This window comes from Monodon monoceros, unplaced genomic scaffold (assembly GCF_005190385.1).
Source record: "Monodon monoceros isolate NGI ecotype Baffin Bay Population unplaced genomic scaffold, NGI_Narwhal_1 Super_Scaffold_6, whole genome shotgun sequence".
Classification (NCBI taxonomy): Eukaryota; Metazoa; Chordata; class Mammalia; order Artiodactyla; family Monodontidae; genus Monodon; species Monodon monoceros.
This window is the reverse complement of record NW_021703783.1, coordinates 97,525,200-97,543,580: the sequence shown is the minus strand read 5'-3', so window position 1 is coordinate 97,543,580 and position 18,381 is coordinate 97,525,200. Positions and strand designations below refer to the sequence as shown.

Sequence of the window (18,381 nt, the reverse complement as noted above, 5' to 3'; positions counted from 1 at the left end):
ATCAGACCCAAACCGGCATTTCATCTTAAGAAAGGGGGGCGGGGGGGGGGGAGGGCTTCCCTGGTGGTGCAGTGGTTAAGAATCCACCTGCCAACACAGGGGACACAGGTTCAAGCCCTGGTCTGGGAAGATCCCACATGTCGAGAGGCAACTAAGCCTGTGAGCCACAACTACTGAGCCTGCGCTCTACAGCCCGCGAGCCATAACTACTGAGCCCACATGCCACAACTTCTGAGCCCATGCACCTAGAGCCTGTGCTCCACAAGAGAAGCCACCGCAATGAGAAGCCCGCGCACTGCAAAGAAGAGTAGCCCCCGCTCACCGCAACTAGGGAAAGCCCGCGCACAGCAACGAAGACCCAATGCAGCCCAAAATAAATAAATTAAATAAATAATTTAAAAAAAGGATAGGGGAGGGACACTTACAGGGTCCCCTGTCAGGATGCACTGCAAACAAGGTTCTCTTCCTTGTCTGATGAGAATCGTCAGGCAACAAAAACCAATGGGCAAGATACAGACCCCCCACGCCCACGTCCCTAGTCCCCACTTACCAGAGCAGAAGAGAACCAAGCATCTCGCTAGAACTTTCATCCAAGTCTGACCACAAAAACAGTCACTGCCAAACCCTTAATGAACTAAAAACCATAACTCATGAGAACGTACCATGTTCCACTGCATCCAAAAAACAAGCTGTGAAAGCTGATAAAATGGATAAAAACCTACATTTCATATAAACTTGCCCTGAGAACCATAACCTGCAAATACTGCTGGACTTGTCTTCGTCCTCATTAAAACCCTGCCAGGAACCACCTGAAACCCCGAGAGCTCACTCAGTGGGCTTCCTCCAGACAGAAGCCAGGGCCCAGCTCAGCGCATCACCCCACTCCCACACGCGGCGGAGGCTCCAGAGCACCTCTCTTTGGGAAAATCCAACATCCCACGGAAACAAACCCTCACAGAGCTCTGCCTGCGCAGGCCTCCTGACAGGATCAGCGCGCCAAGAGCATCAAAGGAACCCTCTCCGTCTGCTCGCCTGCTGGAGCCCCTCCTGGTCCGCAGCCAAGGGGCCCCAGGGTCTGGCCCTGGATTCCCAGGGCAGGGCAGGACCCTTCGAAAGCAGGCGTGCAGACCTGGCGTAACCAGATAAACAGGTTGGCAACACTGAGAAGGGTGGTTTCCAGTCCCACCCCGGGGAGGTAGCTGAGCCCATCCCGCAGCATCAGGAGGCCTCAGTGACAGTGGAAAGGGCCTGGAGATGACAAAGCAATGCCGCCCATGGGGCCTAACCTCCCAATTCCAAAAGGGAACAAAATCCCATCAACTGGTTCAGCCGAGAAGTGAGGGAGAACCCGGAAGCCCCTGCCAAGCACACACCCCCCACGGCCCCAGAAGGCCCGGCTGCACCCCCAAAGGAGAGGGGTGAGGCTCCCTCAGTTACCACACACGTGCTGTGGCAGGTGGCCCACGACCCTGCAGGAAAGGCCGCCCTGACGTCCGTCACCCCATCACACTCGCACCTGTGCAAGCGGCAGCTCTGGCCTCATCACCCGATGTAACAGGTAAGACTCTGAGCCTGTGTCTCTTCCTGGGGAGCTGGGCCGGGCACCCGGGGGCCTCCTGGCCAGGCCAGGGAGAAGTAGCAGAGGGGAAACTGCAGCTACCCGGCCCCCGACCTCCCCTCGGAGCGCTGGACCTGCGCACACAGGATCCCCACCAACTCCACAAAGGGCCTTTCCCTCAAGTCCATCCACCTGGGACGTCGGCTCATCACAAAGGGCACGTCCCAGCTGTGAGGCCCCTAGGCTATCCCCTCCTCTCCTCCCCCGCCACGAGCTCGAAAAGGGGGCAGAGGATTTAATGGCTGCTGGCTGTGGGCAAGTGGCCAATCACCCCTCACCCCCCGTCGGGCAGGGCGGCGCCTGCCTGGGCAGTGCGGGCTGGGGGTTCTCTCTGCACAGGGGCAGGGGACCCCCGATGGCACAGGGGACAGTCAGCCAGAAGAGCTGCTCCCCTGGCGACTGCCTGGGTGGCTCGGGCTGGGGGGTGGACACAGGGAGGGGGCGGGGTGCGGAGGCGGGAAGAGGGGCCTACATGGCCGTGCCAGCGGCTGAGCCTCCTGACGGGAGCTGGTTTTCCTCTCAGGTTCCCCACTCTGGGACCCCAGCGCCTCCACCAGACCCGGATCGCCCTGGGCATCGCCACCTCCCTTCCCAGAAAGGCAGGCAGCACCGACCGGCCCTGCCGCAAGATGAGCATCTGTGGTGGGAAACCCTTCACTAAAGGCAGATCCACAGCCCAGGACACCGGAGTCAGAAGAGACACCCCCCCAAAGCAACCACATGAAAGCCCTGTCCCAGTGGCCGGTCCCCCAGATCACCGCTCACGCTGTCCTGGAACCCTCTTTGCCTCATCCTGCACCTTCCCTGACACTTGCAAACGTGCCCTCTGCACCTGCCGCCTCAGTCCCCAGGTGCAGGCAACACACCTGCATAGGCATCTCTGGGCTGAAGGGCACATCCCTCTGCGCTTGCTTTGTGGGCCCCACCGGGCGGGGGCGAGGACGCGCTTCCCTGGAAGCTTTGCCTCTTGACGGCCCCTCAGGCCCCCGTGACACCCCAACGAGGCCAGGTGTGCAGGGCCCACACCTTCCCCTCCTCTCCCAGGACCAGGGCAGCCCCAGCCTCTACCACCAGCCCTGACCTCCTCCCCAGGCCATTTCTACACCTGAAACCTCTGGAAACACCTGCCCTCCCTGGGCTGATCCCCAGAGGTTCCTCACCACCCCCAGGGAGGCTCTGCCTCCAAGAGGCTGGGAGCCTCCCCACTCACACACCCCCGCCACTCTCCTTTGGCTGCTTCTGGCCTCTCCCCACACCCCACACACGCCTGAACACACCTGGCCCCTCATGTGCTTCCATACCTGCTCTAGCCTTCAACGCTCTTTAATATCATCCCACCTGCTCTGCCCAGACCATGTCCACCAGTCCTTCAAGATTCAATCAGAAGGAGAGGGGCAGGGAGCAGGACCCTCCAGGGACCAGTCAGACCCCAGGGATGAAGCAGCAGTACTGAGACAGCAGGGTGTCGGCCCGAGGAAGGCACATGAGGAAACGAGGGAGCTGGAGCTGGTGATCACGGGCACGGAGGCTAGGGGCGCACAGCTGAGATCTCGGGCTCAGTGATGGGGGTGATAGGCAAGGCCCCAGCTTGTGCTTTGGAGGTGAACTCGAGGGTGCCTGTCACATTAAAAATAACTAAACAGGACTTCCCTGGTGGCACAGTGGTTAAGAATCCACCTGCCAACGCAGGGGATACGGGTTCGAACCCTGGTCCGGGAAGATCCCACATGCCGCAGAGCGACTAAGCCCATGCGCCACAACTACTGAGCCTGTGCTCTAGAGCCCGCGAGCCACAACTACCAAGCCCACGTGTCCCAACTACTGAAGCCCACGTGCCTAGAGCCTGTGCTCCACAAGAGAAGCCACCGCGATGAGAAGCCCGTGCACCGCAACAAAGAGTAGCCCCTGCTCGCCACAACTAGAGAAAGCCCATGCGCAGCAACAAAGACCCAACACAGCCATAAATAAATAAATAATTAAAAAAATAATAAGTAACTAAACAGAAAAGAGGCTCCTGCAGGACCAGTGAAGGCTGCACACCATGACCCAAGGACTATGGCTTCTCCAATTCGTTGCACCTGAGGTCCAAAAATATGAAAAAAACAAGATTCAGCCCGTAAGTCTCCCCTTAAAAGTCTGCTCCAAGCCCATATATGCTGCTCCGGAAACTCGGCCACGTAGGGCGGCGCCAGCCCCACAACTGCCTCCCCGCCCAGGGATGTTCCTCTAAGGGACACTGCTGGCATCTAGCAACCTGCCCTCCGCATGCGGCGGCCCAGCAGCTAAGAAGCCCCAAGAACATCTGCTAAATGGACAAGGGCCACAAATCCCTCCTCTGCATCCGTCTGAAGGCCTCGCGTGAAGAGCGCACGCCACCAGGCACACCTGGGGTGAAGCTTCTGGCTGAACCCGAGGTTGAGGGGAGAGAGCTGGCAGGTGGAAATCCAGCCACGGCTCCTCCGCCTCAAGTCAGAACTCATGGGGACGCTTTAAACACCTGTTCCAAAAGACTGACCTTCTGCTCTTGGTGAAGGGAAAGGGTCTGCAAATCAGTCAACAAGGTTTCCAGGCTTCTTCGGCAGAAACAGTATTTTCAAGCATTTGAGAACAGGGAAGATAAAATCAATTCCTTTATGTTTTTTTTGTCCCAATGATTTCTTTTGTAAAAACCTACATGGAAAGAGTTCTAATTTAGGTTATGTTGGTGCACAAAAATAATCCCAGAGTAGGGTTTATATCTTCTAATTATACAGAATTTAGGACAAAATATTCATGCAAGTGATTCTGAAACACTTGATAAATAGGTCACGATAGGCCCTCTTTATTGCCAAGAGGTTTTTTTTTTTCTTCTTCTTTTTTTGCGGTACGCGGGCCTCTCACTGTTGTGGCCTCTCCCGTTGCGGGGCACAGGCTCCGGATGCGCAGGCTCAGTGGCCATGGCTCACGGGCCCAGCCGCTCCGCGGCACATGGGATCTTCCCGGACCAGGGCACGAACCTGTGTCCCCCGCATCGGCAGGCGGACTCTCAACCACTGCGCCACCAGGGAAGCCCTTATTGCCAAGAGTTTTAAACTCAGCCCAGCAGGGCCAGCCTCTATATGCATAACCAGCGACAGGCAACAGGCAGGAGGCCGGCAGCACCCTCCGTGGTGCCGGCCACATCCTGGGAGAGCGGGTTTGTAAAAGCCAGTGGAGGGCTGGTCCCCATAAACATAAGCGGTGGAATGCAAAGACTCTCAGGATGGAAAGCTGCTTTGAACTCGAGTCTCCTGCTGGTGTAGGACGATGCAGCTCCTCCCTGGTCCGATCGGATCCAAGCGAAGAGCGAAAACACTCAGGAGAGAAACCGAACCCAGCCTGCCCCCAGCTGGGAGTGACCCACTTAGCGTGAGGCTGGGGCTCAGCATCCTCACTACCGCGCGGTGCAAACAACGCGCTTCACTACTTTTAATCACACGGTTAAGCGGTCAGTTATCAAAGACACACGCCTGCAGAACTTCAAAGGAGACGACGGTCAACTCGAGTGGGGGCGGGCGGGGGACGGGCATCAGTGGGCTCCCCTCACACGCGCCCCGACGCCTAAGGCCAAGCGCTGGGCACACGGGAACGAGTGAGACGGTCCCTGTCGGCCCTCACGGAGCCCACGGTTACACTGTCCGGTCGATGCCAACGGACCCTCCCCATCCCTCCATGGCCACGGCTACCCGTAGGCTGCAGGGGCGGGTGGGGGGAGGGAACTCGGGACTTGTGGGGGACCTAACCAGGGACGCCAGCCTGGGCCCTGCTCAGCTTTGGTAAACGTGGAGTCAAACCACAGTCCATTTGCTGATGCAAGAGCAGTTAAGTCCTGAATCGGAGGACGCAAGAGGAAGAGGGATTTCACGGCCACGCTGGCCCTGGATGAGGGAGGACACGCCAGGGAAGCAGTCACCTGCCCGGGCCCGTCAGCTCCAGGCACCCGGCTCCCGTTCCAGGCCCCTGCCTTCTCCAGCCGCTTTTCTAAACTGGAAGCCTCGCGGGACTTCCCCAGTGACCCATGGTTAAGACTCCGAGCTTCCGCTGCAGGGGGCGTGGGTTCGATCCCTGGTCGGGGAACTAAGATCCCAAGTGCCACGCGCAGTGCAGCCAAAAAGTAAAAAAATATAAATAAAAAACTAAACCGGAAGCCTCACCTTCATCCTCAGATGTCCTCACACAGGCGCTGCGGGTGCGCCCTTCCAACCTCTCCCGCCCCTACCCCCAGGACCCAGGCCTCTCCCCCGCAGCTGGCCCGCGCTTGTTTCTCCCTCCCCTCCCCCAGCAAGCTGCCTAAGCCAGGCCAGTCCTGAGCAACAGCTGACGCCCACCGACCGGCATCCCACCGGCAACCCCGGGCCTGGGTCACATACACAATGACAATGATGTCCCAGCCCCCCAGGGTCACCTCCCCTGGAGGTTAAGGAGTCCCCCACGCCCCCAGCGGCCTTCTCAGCTCTCTGGAGGTGCCCTGCAGCTCCTGGAGAGACACATGGCAGACAGAAAGGCATGGGACAGGCCTCCCAAGACAGGGTGGGGGATGGTCCCTGTGGCCCGAGAGCTGCGCGAGCCAGACTCCCCGCTCAGTCTCACCTGCCTTGGGAAGGAACCAAGGGCCCAAGGCCTGTGCAGGCCACCAAGGGCGGTGGAGACACCTCAAGGCCCTGCTGACTGCCAGTGGCTCAGCTACCCAGGCCACAGTAGGTGGGTGACAGTGACCTTTGGAATCACCCAGCCTCGCTGGCCCAGGCCTGCCCTCAAGGAGCTCAGGGTCTAGTGCGGGAGACCCATCCCCACACATTACATGCCAGGCGGCAGGGCCGGGTAAGGGGCTCAGGGGGTCTGGCATGTGCAACTGTAGAACCCGGGTGTTGAGGGAACAGCCTCCCTGAGGGGTGCGGGAGGTGGTGAGGCCCTCGGGCACACACATGGAGGGGGTGGGCCACCCAGAGCCCTGAGGAGTGGGCCTGGCACAAAGGGTTAAGGGTCCATGTGAGGCCCACAGGTGCGTATCAGGGAGGACAGCTTTGACCTCTGAAAACACTTAAATAAACCCGACGAGAGGGCAGGTGGGCCATGGACAAGGGCGTGGGCCCTGCAAGCAGCGAGCTGCCAGCCACTTACTTACTGGGTCCCCCCACACCCCGACTCCCACTTGCTCACCTGCAAAGTGGGGACAAGGTGGTCCTTTCCGGGGTGGCAGCCACCCACGTACATCCCCTGGCGCCCAGAAGTGTCTAGATACCAGCAGCCGGGCTCATCCTCTCCCGGGGGCATCCTCAGACAGCCCTCCCATGTCCCCCAACCAGCCCAGGCCCACCACACTGTCCCTGTGGGCCACGTGAGGCAGGGTCCCCGACATCCAGGGCTTACCTCCCTTCCCCATCCCGGGCGCATCTCAAGATGGCCAATTCTCCGAACGCAGAGGCGGCCACAACGGGTGGGAGGCCGTTCCAAAGCTTAGACAGTGGCTGGCGATAGGCCAGGTCTCTCCTTTTCCTGCTTCTAGCCCGCCCGCCCGCAGACAGCAGCACAAACCCCAGCCTGCAGAGAACCTGTCCGGCTGGCCTCTCACCAAGGCAGACAGAGTGGGACCTCAACCTCCCTTCCTGGCGCTGCCAGCACACCTTCCCCCAGGTGTCCTACTACTCGGTCACGAGGATTCCCAGCCCTGCTCCCTCCCCCACTCCCTCCTTCCGCCCTCCCCACCTGCCAGCAGATGAGGGTCGCAGGGGCTGTGTCCCGGGGGCCCGCCCACCCTGGGAGTCACAATCCTAGATGTCCAGCTTAGAATGTGACAGCCCACCGCCTTGCCCCGGGCCCTCCCAGGAAGGACACAGGCTGCCAGGGCGGGAGCAGCGGGGACAGGCTGGCTCCTCCAGCCCTGCCTCCCCTCCTGTCTATGGGCCAGCAGCTCCGCAGCCCTCCCACCCTCGTGCCCAGGGCTTTCTGCCTGCTGACTCATATTTCACTTCCTCTCCCCCAAATGTGCTCAGCAGTGGAGAAGTCACACATCTGCAGCCTCCACCGCGGGGCAGGCTGGGCGCTAAGGAGGACGACTACCAGTGACCCTCACTCCTTTAAATTCTATTCCAGGTCCAGCTTCCTCGGGTCCCCGTTGCCACCCCTCCCCTCCAGACCTACCCGCCACCCCCCCGCCCCCCCGCCCTCCACTCTCAGGGGCTGACGTATCCACACATCCCCCGGCTTTCTTAAGCAGTGGCTGTGGAACAAAACACCACTTTTCCTCCTAATCCAGGATGGGCTCAGCATGCTTGCGACGGGCTCGCCCAACAGGACAGGGCCGGGCAGGGCCTGGGGGCACGCCACCGCTGACCACCCTCCGCAGGCAGCATCGCCCACAGGTCCTCAGGGAGGCCTCCTGTCCAGCCCACCTGTCTCGTTCCTGACCTTCCTCTCTGGATGGACTAGGGAAAGGGCTGCGGACACCAGCCCCTGGACATCTAACCAGGACGCTGAAGCCAGCACAGGACCCCAAGGACATGCCCGGGGGGTCTGGGAGGAGCGCACAGCAAGGCTCAGCCTGCAGAGACAAGGGGCAGCGTCACCTGGGGCAGCTCCGCCTCTGGAACACGGCACCTGCGAGATGATTCACACACCTCACTGTCTTCTCAGCAGTGGCTGGAAGATGAGACACGACCGTCAGCGTGTGGACTGTGTGGCCACCCCGTGGGCGGGGTGTTACGATCCGGTTCTTCTAAGAGGGAGATTCCGGTGATACTGAGGGTTTGTGTGTTTTCTCAACGACTCAAGTTGCTTCGGAGTTTTAAACGCCAAACTCCCGCCAGAGGCCACCACTGACACGCGTCTTCCCGGCTCTGCCCCGCCGGAAGCCGTCTAGGCCGCAGCACTCCCCACTCCCTGACCCCCGGGCCATCACTGGTCAGACGGGGCTCAGCCCAGCAGTGCAGCACGGCCACCCGCACCATAGAGACGCTGCCCCGGATGGTGACCCCCGTCACCCCGAAGCTCTGCAACCAGAGACGGGGAAACTCATCTCCAGGCAAGCATCTCCCAGCAGCTGTCTGCGGCCGTCACAGGGGACCCAGCAGACCCTCAAATATCAACCCAGAAAGCAGGAGGGGCGGCTGTGGCACAGCAAGGACCTGGGGGGGGGGGCACCCAGGGGGGGGGGGGGGGGGGGGCAGGGCGCACAAGGAGACCCGGCCAGCAGGTGGCCTCCAACAGGGCAGGTGAGCCTCACTCCCAGGAAGGCCCGCCCACCAAGCCCCTGGCCAGCCCCACCCCCACCCCCGCTTCCTTGGGGCTCCCCTCACAGGACCAGGGGAGACGGGGTACCACCTCGGTGAGGCCCCAGCCCCACAGCAGGGAGACGAGGGCTTTCAGGATGCTCAGCCAAAAGCCTGAGCTGGGGGCAGGACAGCCAGCCATGTGTCCCATGGCTCCCCCAGCGCGGCCCAGAGCCCAGTCCTGCCCCAGCAGAGGTGTGGCCACACGCCAGCTGGGCCTCCAGGAGTCCTGGACAGGAGATGACCTTTGATAAACTGAGCCCACGCCAGCCCCAGCCGGTCCCAGGGAGGGCGGCGTGGTGACCCACACGTGTAGATAGTACCGTGTGAACAGAACCTCCCCACGAGTGTACACGGCACCTCCTCACAGGCACAGAGGCGGTGCGGTCAGCATGGCAGCTCCCGCTGCTGCTCCGTCACCTGTGGGCCACTCAAAGCGACAGCCATTGTGGGTGCCACCCTCAGAAACCCGGAACCTGGCCCACGACACATGGCACACAGGAACCCAGGCGCTGGACCAGCCGCTGAGGCCCAGCTGGTGTCCCGTCCACTGACCCTCCCCCCCTCATTTTATCTCCAAAGGGCAGGAGCACGAAGCGACAACCGCGGTTCCAGGCGTCTTCCAAGCCCGCCCAGGTGGCCGCCGCTTTCCTCTGAAGCACAAACCCTGCAAAGCCCTGCCCGTGGCTGCTCTCAGGTCTCCTCGGCCCTGGGTCCAGGGTGCCCGCCCCTGCCCACCAACTCAGCCCTAAAACGGTGGGCACCTTGCTGCCTCTCCCTGTCCCACCTGCTCTGAAGCCTCCAGCTGAAGCCCTCCCCCCGCCAGACCCCACACACATGCGGACGGAAACGGGAGCCGGCATGAGGCCCCAAGTGAACCAGAGCAGAACTCGCCCAGTTCTCTCCTTTCCAGAAAGGAGCCCGGCCTCCGGCCTCCAGCCCTGCTCCCAAAGAACCATGGTTGGAGCTGCCCCTCCCCGCTGCAGTGCGAGTTCCGAGGAGGTCGGGGAACTCACAGGCCAGGATCTGAGTCAAAGATGCGTCTGAGCTCCAAAGGGTCCCACCGGCAGCCCTCCTCCTTGTGCCGCCGAGGCCGGGCCTCCAGGGTGTGTTCAAAGCCAGCCCCGCTTTCAAATTTCAAAGGGATGCCACGTCTGTGCCCATCCCCACAGGCCTGGGGTGACCAGGCACAGCGAGGAGCCCCCCAGTTCTCTTCTTCTCTCCTTGCAGGTCACAGACCTTCTCGGGGAGGCGGCGGCCCCCCAGCCTCTGCAGGGCCCGTGCAGAGAGCACCTATCAGCGCCCGTCCCAACAGCACAGCAAGAACCCAGGGGCGTAAGAAGGAGCCACACAGGCACACAGCACTCTGGCCCATGAAGCCACTTCCCAGGGGGGCGGGGGTAACAGTCTGACCCTACCCTTCAGCTACACTGGAACTGAACGATCAAGTGAACGATGGCAAATGGGGGAAGCCCAGTTTCCCACTGCTGGAATGGAAACCGATCGGCGAGGGGCGCAGTACGGACTATAGGTTATACAGTCACCCTGTATATAGTTATATAGAAGTTATATACACACGGTAAGGACCATAGGTTATATCACTAGGATGAACTCACATCTCACTTGATAAATTACTTAATGTATTAACACAGACGGTTACACAGAGAAGTACTTACAGACGTGTGCATATCCACAGTGTGCATTTCTGCTCTGCCATTAGAGAGGGCCCAGAGCAATGAGACCCCAGCAGCCACGAGCACACCCAGCGCCCAGATCTTGGTTTCTAAAACCATACTCCAGTAAAAGGAACCAGGCTCCTGGGAGAACTGGCTGATTCTAGGGCTGGGAGCACCCATAGTGCCAGGAAGTGAGGATGTGTCCACATCACCCCACGTGATGGGGGCACGTCAACTGAACTCAGGAACCACCTGAACGAGCTCCCAGCGGCCAAGGCTGGAACAGTCTGACCAACAGAATAAGGAAAGTGGAACTGCACCGTAACTCAAGGTATAAAATAAGGAGGCATGAATCCATACTGACGTAAAAAATGATTGAATAAACTGAGAAATGGGGGAGACGAGGCAAGTCTCCCATTCAGAAGATTCCAAATCGTTTATAGGCACTCCACCCTCAAACCCCTTACGTGTGGGCTGCACATCCTGACCTCCTTCCAAGGAGGACAGCACAGACAGACGGAAAAGAGTAAGTTTACATCAGCCAGACAACCTAGGCCAACATCACAGGGATCAGTGCCCTGAGGGGATGGGATGAGGGCTCTTCACCTGTGACCTTCCTCCCCAAATCCACGACCCCAGTCTAACCTGGAGAAAAACACCCAAATTCCAGCAGGGCGTTTCCAACTGTCCAAACTCCAGTGGAGAGCGATCTACAATGTCCCTAATACTCCTCAAGACTGTCAAGTCATCAAGAATAAGAAAAGCCTGAGAAACTGTCCCAGCCCAGAGGAGCCGAAGGAGACATGACAACTAGATGTAGTATATGGTGTCCTGGGGTAGAAAAAGGACATTAGGTGAAAACTAAGGGAATCTGAATAAACTGCAGACTTCAGTTAATAATTATCAATATTGGGCTTCCCTGGTGGCGCAGTGGTTGAGGGTCCGCCTGCCAATGCTGGGGACACGGGTTCATGCCCCGGTCCGGGAAGATCCCACATGCCGCGGAGAGGCTGGGCCCGTGAACCATGGCCGCTGAGCCTGCGCGTCTGGAGCCTGTGCTCCGCAGCGGGAGAGGCCACAACAGTGAGAGGCCTGCGTACCGCAAAAAAAAAAAAAAAAAAAAAAATCAATATTGGTCCATTAATTAATTATAACAACGTTCCACACTAAAGTAAAATGGTGATAATAAGAGAAACCATGGGGAGGGACAGATATATGAGAATTCTGTGTTTTCTTTGTAATGTTTCTGTAAGTCTACAACTGTCCTAAAAACTACAGTCTATTATTAGGAAAAAAAAAGAAGGAAAACAAAACCAAAAACCCAGCCTGCCACCCACTGTGGGGCGTGGCGGGCAGGTAGGGCAGAGGTGGGGCCGGCAGCGCTCAGCTCACTCCGCAGCTCTGCCTGAACGTCCAGGATACCCAGAGCCAGACCCGGGCCTGCCCTTGAGGTGATCCAGAGGACACAGACAGTACAGTTTCAAGGATAATCGAGGAAGAGAAGTAGTGGGCCAGAAGGATAATCAAGGAAGAGAAACAGTGGGGCAGCCAGTAAGAGAGCCCCATGGGACTCAATGCCTCACAAACACGCCACCCCCGCCATCTGCAACCACTCACCCCCCCGACACTGTCTCCAACGAGGCCAGCCAGGAATCAGATGAAAAGCGGGACCCCTGCCCTCCAGGAGCTCAGAAGGCAGGCAGGTAAACAGAGGATCACACAGGATGATAGGCACAAGGGCCCTAACCCTGGGGGCATGGGAAGGCTAGGAGGGCTTCCTGGAGGAGGTGACTTTGAGTGCAGCTCACATAAATGGTAAGTGTGCCAAAGGCCACTGAAAATGAGTCACATGAAATGGCTCATGGTGCCGGCACGGAGTTCTCAGACAGCCATAGCGACAGAAGGGGCCGCTACGAACTCTGACCCCGGGTGCCAGGTGATGCAAGGCGAGCTCACCAAGACTGGTGAGAAAGGTCGTCCAGGGTCACCTCGTGCTGGGGAAGAGGGGCCACACTTCAGAAGAGGCACCAAGCACAACTCTGTCACTACGCGCTACCACACGGCTGAAAATGCATCCCGCTAAGTGAAGGAGAGCAGGGCCAAACCTCCACAGAGCACACGACTCCTGATACGAAATGTCCAGGGCAGGCAAATCCATGGAGACAGAAAGCAGATTAGCGGTTGCCAGGGGCTAGAGGGAAAGAGAATGAGTGATGGCTAAAGGGGGTGATGAAAACGTTCTAAAATTAGATTGTGGTGATGGCTGCACAATTCTGTGGATGTGCTAAAAGTCGGTGAACGGCACTTTCCATGGCTGGATTGCATGGTATGTGAACTGTACCTCAATAAAGATGTTTAAAAAACAAACGCACGCCTCTCTCACTGCCCAGGCCTGCCCCCGCCTTTGGGGAGCCTGGCCCCTCCCCTCCCCCAGCCCCCAGCTTAGCTCAGCTGCAGGTGGGCTGACCCCAGCCAGGCCCCCAGGACCCAAAGCTGCTGGTCCCTGGAGGCCAGGCTGCAGTGTGGCCCCCGAGGGCAGAGCAGGGAGCGCCTCCATCATCCCTGCTCTGGGCTGCTCAGGACCAGAACAAGAGGGAGAGAGCCCCTGCCTCCAGGGAGGACAACTGCTGTGGGCGGCGGGGGGGGCAAGTGAGGGGGGACTTCTATAAACGGGGTGCTGGGGGAGGCCTCCCCAGCAAGGGGGATGGAGCAGAGACGTGCCTGACACAAAGGTCTGCCATCCCTGGTACAGCCCTGCAGGCAGCACCTGCGGGGGGGGGGAGGGGGGGGAGGCAGGGCCTCTCTGACCTGGGAGGGGGGCACAGGCTGGGCTCAGGTGTGCCCCACACCGCACTCCATGCTGGCGGGCTGGGGAGGGCCTCATGTGCCATGTACCCCCTGCCCACAGGGAAGGGCTAGAGGCAGCAGCCCTCTCCACCGATGCTGGGGACCTGACCACAAGAGGGTTGAGCAGTTTCCCTGGGGGTCCCCAGGCCACTGCAGCCCTCCATGGCGCCAGCACACCTAGTTCTCCCACCACAGCTGAGCTGGGTTTGGCGGCACAGGGGGGCTCTGGGTAGGGCCACCCATCACCACCCCCCCGCCCCGGTTCCCGAGGGACAGAGCAGTGGGGGCTTTCTGAGCGCCCTCACTTCACAGAGGGAGCGGTGCCCGGTGTCAGGGTGTCAGGTGTCTCTCTCCCCAGGTGTGGACTGAGCTTCTGGGAGAGGCAGAGCCCTCACCCCCAACAACAGCCAGGGCCGCTCCATCCAACATCGGCCAGTGCTGCGGCGCACTGGCCCCCTTCACCACGACTCTCTTCCTGGGGGGAAGCTGCAATGGTTGGGCCTCCCCACCCAGGGCCTTCCTGGGGGAGGCAGTGCAGACGCGGCCAGCTCGGGCCAGGGCCAGCTCTCAGGCCTCTGGCTTCTATATTCCACACCAAGACCCTTGTTTCCCGGTGACCAAACGGAGGCCCAGAGGGGTTAAGCGTCTTGCCCAAGAACACACAGCGACAGACCAAGAGTTTTCTCCACTTAATCCCCCTGCATACAGTACCCAGCTTAGGAACAGATACCCAGCTCTGCCACTCACCAGCCTGTGGCCTCTGGGAAGTTACTTAACCTCTCTGTGCCAACGGACCTAATAATAGCACTGACCTCCAGCTGTTATGAAAATCAATCATATAAAGTACATGGAATGCCATCAGGCCCAGGACAAGAGACACTCTTGCTATAAGCACACGTTTGATGGCAAAGAGACTTCTCATCATGACTGTAAATTTACTTCCTCTGTTTCTTATACAAACCCCCAGAAATTCAACTGATTATCAGGGAGGCAGTGAGGTTAAGAGCACAGCCTTTGTTGCCAAACAACCCGAGTTCCGATCCCAGCTCTGCTACTTAACTAACTGGGGACTGAGGCCAGCCGCCTGCCTCTCTGGGCCTGTTTGTGCCTCTGCGGGACACGTGAAGGTGGAGGTTGTGAGGACCACGAGGGCCAACGCCTGAAAGACACTTAGCACCGCGCCTGACACTATACTGAGTGATTTCTACTATTAATTTCTTTTTTCCTTTGGACAGGCCAGTCCTTCCTGTCTGCCGGTGTAACCACAGGAGGCTTTAATCACAGGGCTTAAACATCATCACAGCCCTGGTTGTAACTCAAATGCCAAATGATCTTAATAACCTTTAGATGGCGAGCGTCACTAATGGTGAATTACAGTCCAAAGTCTCTGCCTGACTCCTCCGTACAGGCCACACGCAGACCCCAAAGGCTCAAGGAACACAGTTTTCTCTAATTAGGGAAACCCTCACTTTCTTGCTCCATCTCAATCAGTAAGAGAAGTCAGACGACCTGCCTTTAAGTTCTCAAGTTAACCAATTGCCTTTCTCCGTCAGCAGCCAGCTCCAAGCAGGTGGCCCGGCTGCCCCTCAGGCAGGGCTGGCTGTGCCTCAGCCACTCTATCTCCGCAAAATAATCATCACCGTCAAGGACCCAGGCCTCCTCCTCGTCCGCCAGCCAGCAACTGAACTCTCACAGCCCCTTTACAAGGGTGTTTTCTAGATTCTGCCCAGGATAAAGACCCAGTGAGAGCCCCCATTGCCATACCACCCAAAAGCCAAGGAAAAATCAGACCTAAACCCCTTGCAGTGCCTAAGGGCCCCCCAGCTGGCTTTCACAAGTCCCAAGCAAAGGCCTTCCGAGTGCCACCTGGGTGGTCACGCTAGCACGTCTGGGCTGGTAAACAAACAGAAGCTGCTCCCCTGGCAAGGGCATCTGTATTCCTATTACTCACTCTCAATGTCCACGTCTCATTACCCCCAATTCATTTTTAACTACTTTAAGGGGAGGGATGCTCTGCTACATACCCCAAGGCTGCCAGCAGCCTCCATAGGAAGCAGGGGTACTCGGCTTTCGACAAAGATGGTCTCCCTTCCTGCTGGCGACAGCAACAGCAGCCTTGTCCAAGCAGGCCACACAGCCACCACCGGTGTCTTCCGCCCCAGCTGGCACACGCCCTCCACTGACTGGAGCTCCTCAGACGCTCAGCAAGTCCCCAGCACGGCCACTAGGCAGGAGCCCCCCATCCTGACTACACAGGGGGCCAAACGCCAGAGGCCCACAAGAATTAAAACCAGCCTGGGTCCCCGAGAGGGAGTGGCCCCCAGAAAGGAGGGCCTGGCTGGAGCCACGCCACTCCACAATGGGAAGCCCACTCCTGCACAGAGCTCAGATACGACTGGCTTCAGGAGGCAAACTCCCAAACCGCGAAGCATGGGGAGCTGGAAGGGGTCCCCTAGGGCCCATTAGATGACAGTGTACCAGTGGTACAACCACTAACATGGGTCACACCATGGAAACATCAGGGGAGCCCTTCGCTTCTCCGATTACATTGATTCCACGGAGATGCAGACTGGGCCTGGCACTGGTATCTCTGTCACATCTGTAACATCGCTCAGATACTCTGTTACAAACAGAAAATGCGTTTCAGGCTCGCAATCTCCCCTGGCAACCGCACCCTCACTGGAATCTAATAACACTTTGTTTTCATCGGGCCTGAACCACTATTCTGTTCTATTGCACAGCAGAAGTGGTGATTCAGGAAAAACGGGCCTGATTCTCCTCGTTTCTAGCTGGTGAAGGTGAGGCCCAGGGAGGGCAGGGGAAGCAGAGGTCACACGGAGCTGGCGACCATCGGGGGGGGGGGTCCTGACACCCACTCTGGCTGGACAGATACGAGGAGCGCCTCACAGCCTGGCGGCTTGGAGAGACCACCAGGTTCTCCCTGCATGAAGGGCCCCTGCCCACCCAACTCAGTGGAAGACACAGACTAAGGCGGCCAGGGCCAAGCAAACCACACTTTGAGACCTTCCTGTTCAGTTTCCAGGAAATGCCTTTCCCGAGTGCAGGCAGGCAGACGGCAAAGGGACAGGCCCTGACCGTCCCCAGGCCGCACCTCTGGGACAGCCACACCTCATGAGCCAAGGCAGCCCACAGGAAAGAAGGGCAGAGAGGGGGTGGCGCCGTCTAGAGACTCCAGGGAACCCTACCTCCTGGTCCCCAGGACCAAGCTGGCACCCCCCCCCCCGAAATAGGAGTCCAGCACTGGGCAGCCTGCAGGTTCAAGACCCCTGCCCATGGTCACAGTGCTGCAGAAGGATCAACATCACAGCCAAGACAGAGGGAAGGACAGGCAGGCCAGGTCCCTTACCTGGGCCAGGCAGGGAGTTTTCAGAGGGGTTTGCAACAGGAGGGAGGGGCAGGTTTAATGAGGTCCCTGATCCGAGGGGTCCCAGCTAACATTGTGGGATGTGGTTCCATCCCAGCAGGGGACAAGGGCAACAACTGGAGCACACTCACCCAGCCAGACTGTGCGTCCCCAGATGGGCCTGGGACACGTGGGGCAGTCAGGAAATCAACAGCCGCCAGGGGGCGAAGGGCACCGCTGGCCTCTCCAGGGTGTTCTGCTCTCTGCCCTGGGTGTGTCCCGTCCGGGAGGGGGGTGGGGGGTGTCTGTATCACATCATCTAATCCTCTTGTCAGCCCCCCTCCCCGTTTACTGGTGGGGAAACTGAGGCATGAGACGGCTCAAGGCCTTCCTGCCCAAGGTCACCGAACAGATGTGTGACGGAGGCAAGGCTCCAAATTCCTCTCTTAACTACTGCACAGCCCTGCCCCTGCCAGGCCCAGGCCTGAAACTACCCCTAGGGCTGCGCTGCGATGAGCGCTGGGGCTCAGAAGCCTCCATTTTTGTGGGGGGGAGATGCTCAGAACTCTGTCTTTTCTCCCCAGCCTGCACTAGGAAGGCAAGAAGGGAAACCCATCCTGCAGAAGGTGTCGCCCAAACTGAATCCTCTCCGCCTCCGGAAATGCAGGGCTGGCAACAGCCCCAGGGTGGACTCAGCCTCCAGGGGTACCCCCTCAGGTCTATGGCCCTGGCCGGGGCCGCTGCTCCTACTGCCAGAGCCTCCCTGCCCAGACAGGTGCAGCAGCCCGCCCGGCTCCGACTCTCCTCCCTCCCCCGGTGGTAGGCCAGGCCTGGACGGGGGTGCAGGGCCTGCTCTGGGCAGGCGGGGGCCCCGGGCTGGGAGCTGCTGCACGCGGGGCTGGGCCCCAGCAGAGACCCACCGGCTAAAAGTCCCAAACAAAGGGAAAGGGGACAGGGCGAACGGAGGGGTGCGGGGAGGAGGACGAGCGCCCACAACTTTTTAGCGGGGTCGTCTCTGGGGTCGCAGCGGCCGGGGTCTCCCTCCTCCTCTCCTGTCCCCAAGGAGTGAGTGGCGAAAACGACATTTGCCGAGCCCGCCCGTGCCCCAGCCTGGCCGCGGCGACCCCCGCCCTGCCCACCACCACCACCACCCCACCTCAGGCCCCGCGCCCACGGGACGTCCTCCTCTCCCTGGCCAGCCCGGCACAACGCGGGCCAGGAGACGCCGCGGCCGCGGCGCGCCCAGGCCAACGCGGGACCCGGGGGCGTGTATGCGGGGCGCGCCCGCGCGGGGCCCTGCTAGGAGGGCCGCTGGCTGCGGGCGCGGGGAGAGCGCGGACGAGCGCGCCGGGTCGCGGCCCGGCCGGCCCCCGTGGGGAGCCTGTCCGTGTGTCCGCCGAGGTCCGTGTGGGCGTCCGCACTCGCGCCGCTTACCCTGCGCGGAGACCGGGGCCACCTCTCATCCAACCGTCGCCTCGAAGCCCCCTTCGCCAGCCGCCCGGCCGCGCTGCACCTGCCGCCCGCCCGGGAGCCGAGCGGCGCCGGGGAGCCCGGAGGAGGCGGCCCCGCGGGTCCCGGCCACGAGCGCGG

At 59.9% G+C, this 18,381-nt stretch overlaps 1 protein-coding gene across 3 annotated transcripts in view; it reads right to left on the bottom strand.

The window, feature by feature from the left end:
* GRAMD4 (GRAM domain containing 4) overlaps positions 1-18,357 on the bottom strand; it is an 81,986-nt gene extending 63,629 nt beyond the window's left edge. For all 3 annotated transcript variants that reach the window (XR_003791071.1, XM_029205000.1, XM_029205003.1), the window contains exon 1: positions 18,226-18,357. Coding sequence is in view for 2 of the 3 variants with exons in the window: in XM_029205000.1 (XP_029060833.1) it covers positions 18,226-18,254 (29 nt within the window). In the remaining variant the exon portion in view is untranslated. The remainder of the gene's footprint in view (positions 1-18,225) is intronic.
* Between the last annotated feature and the right edge of the window lie 24 nt (positions 18,358-18,381).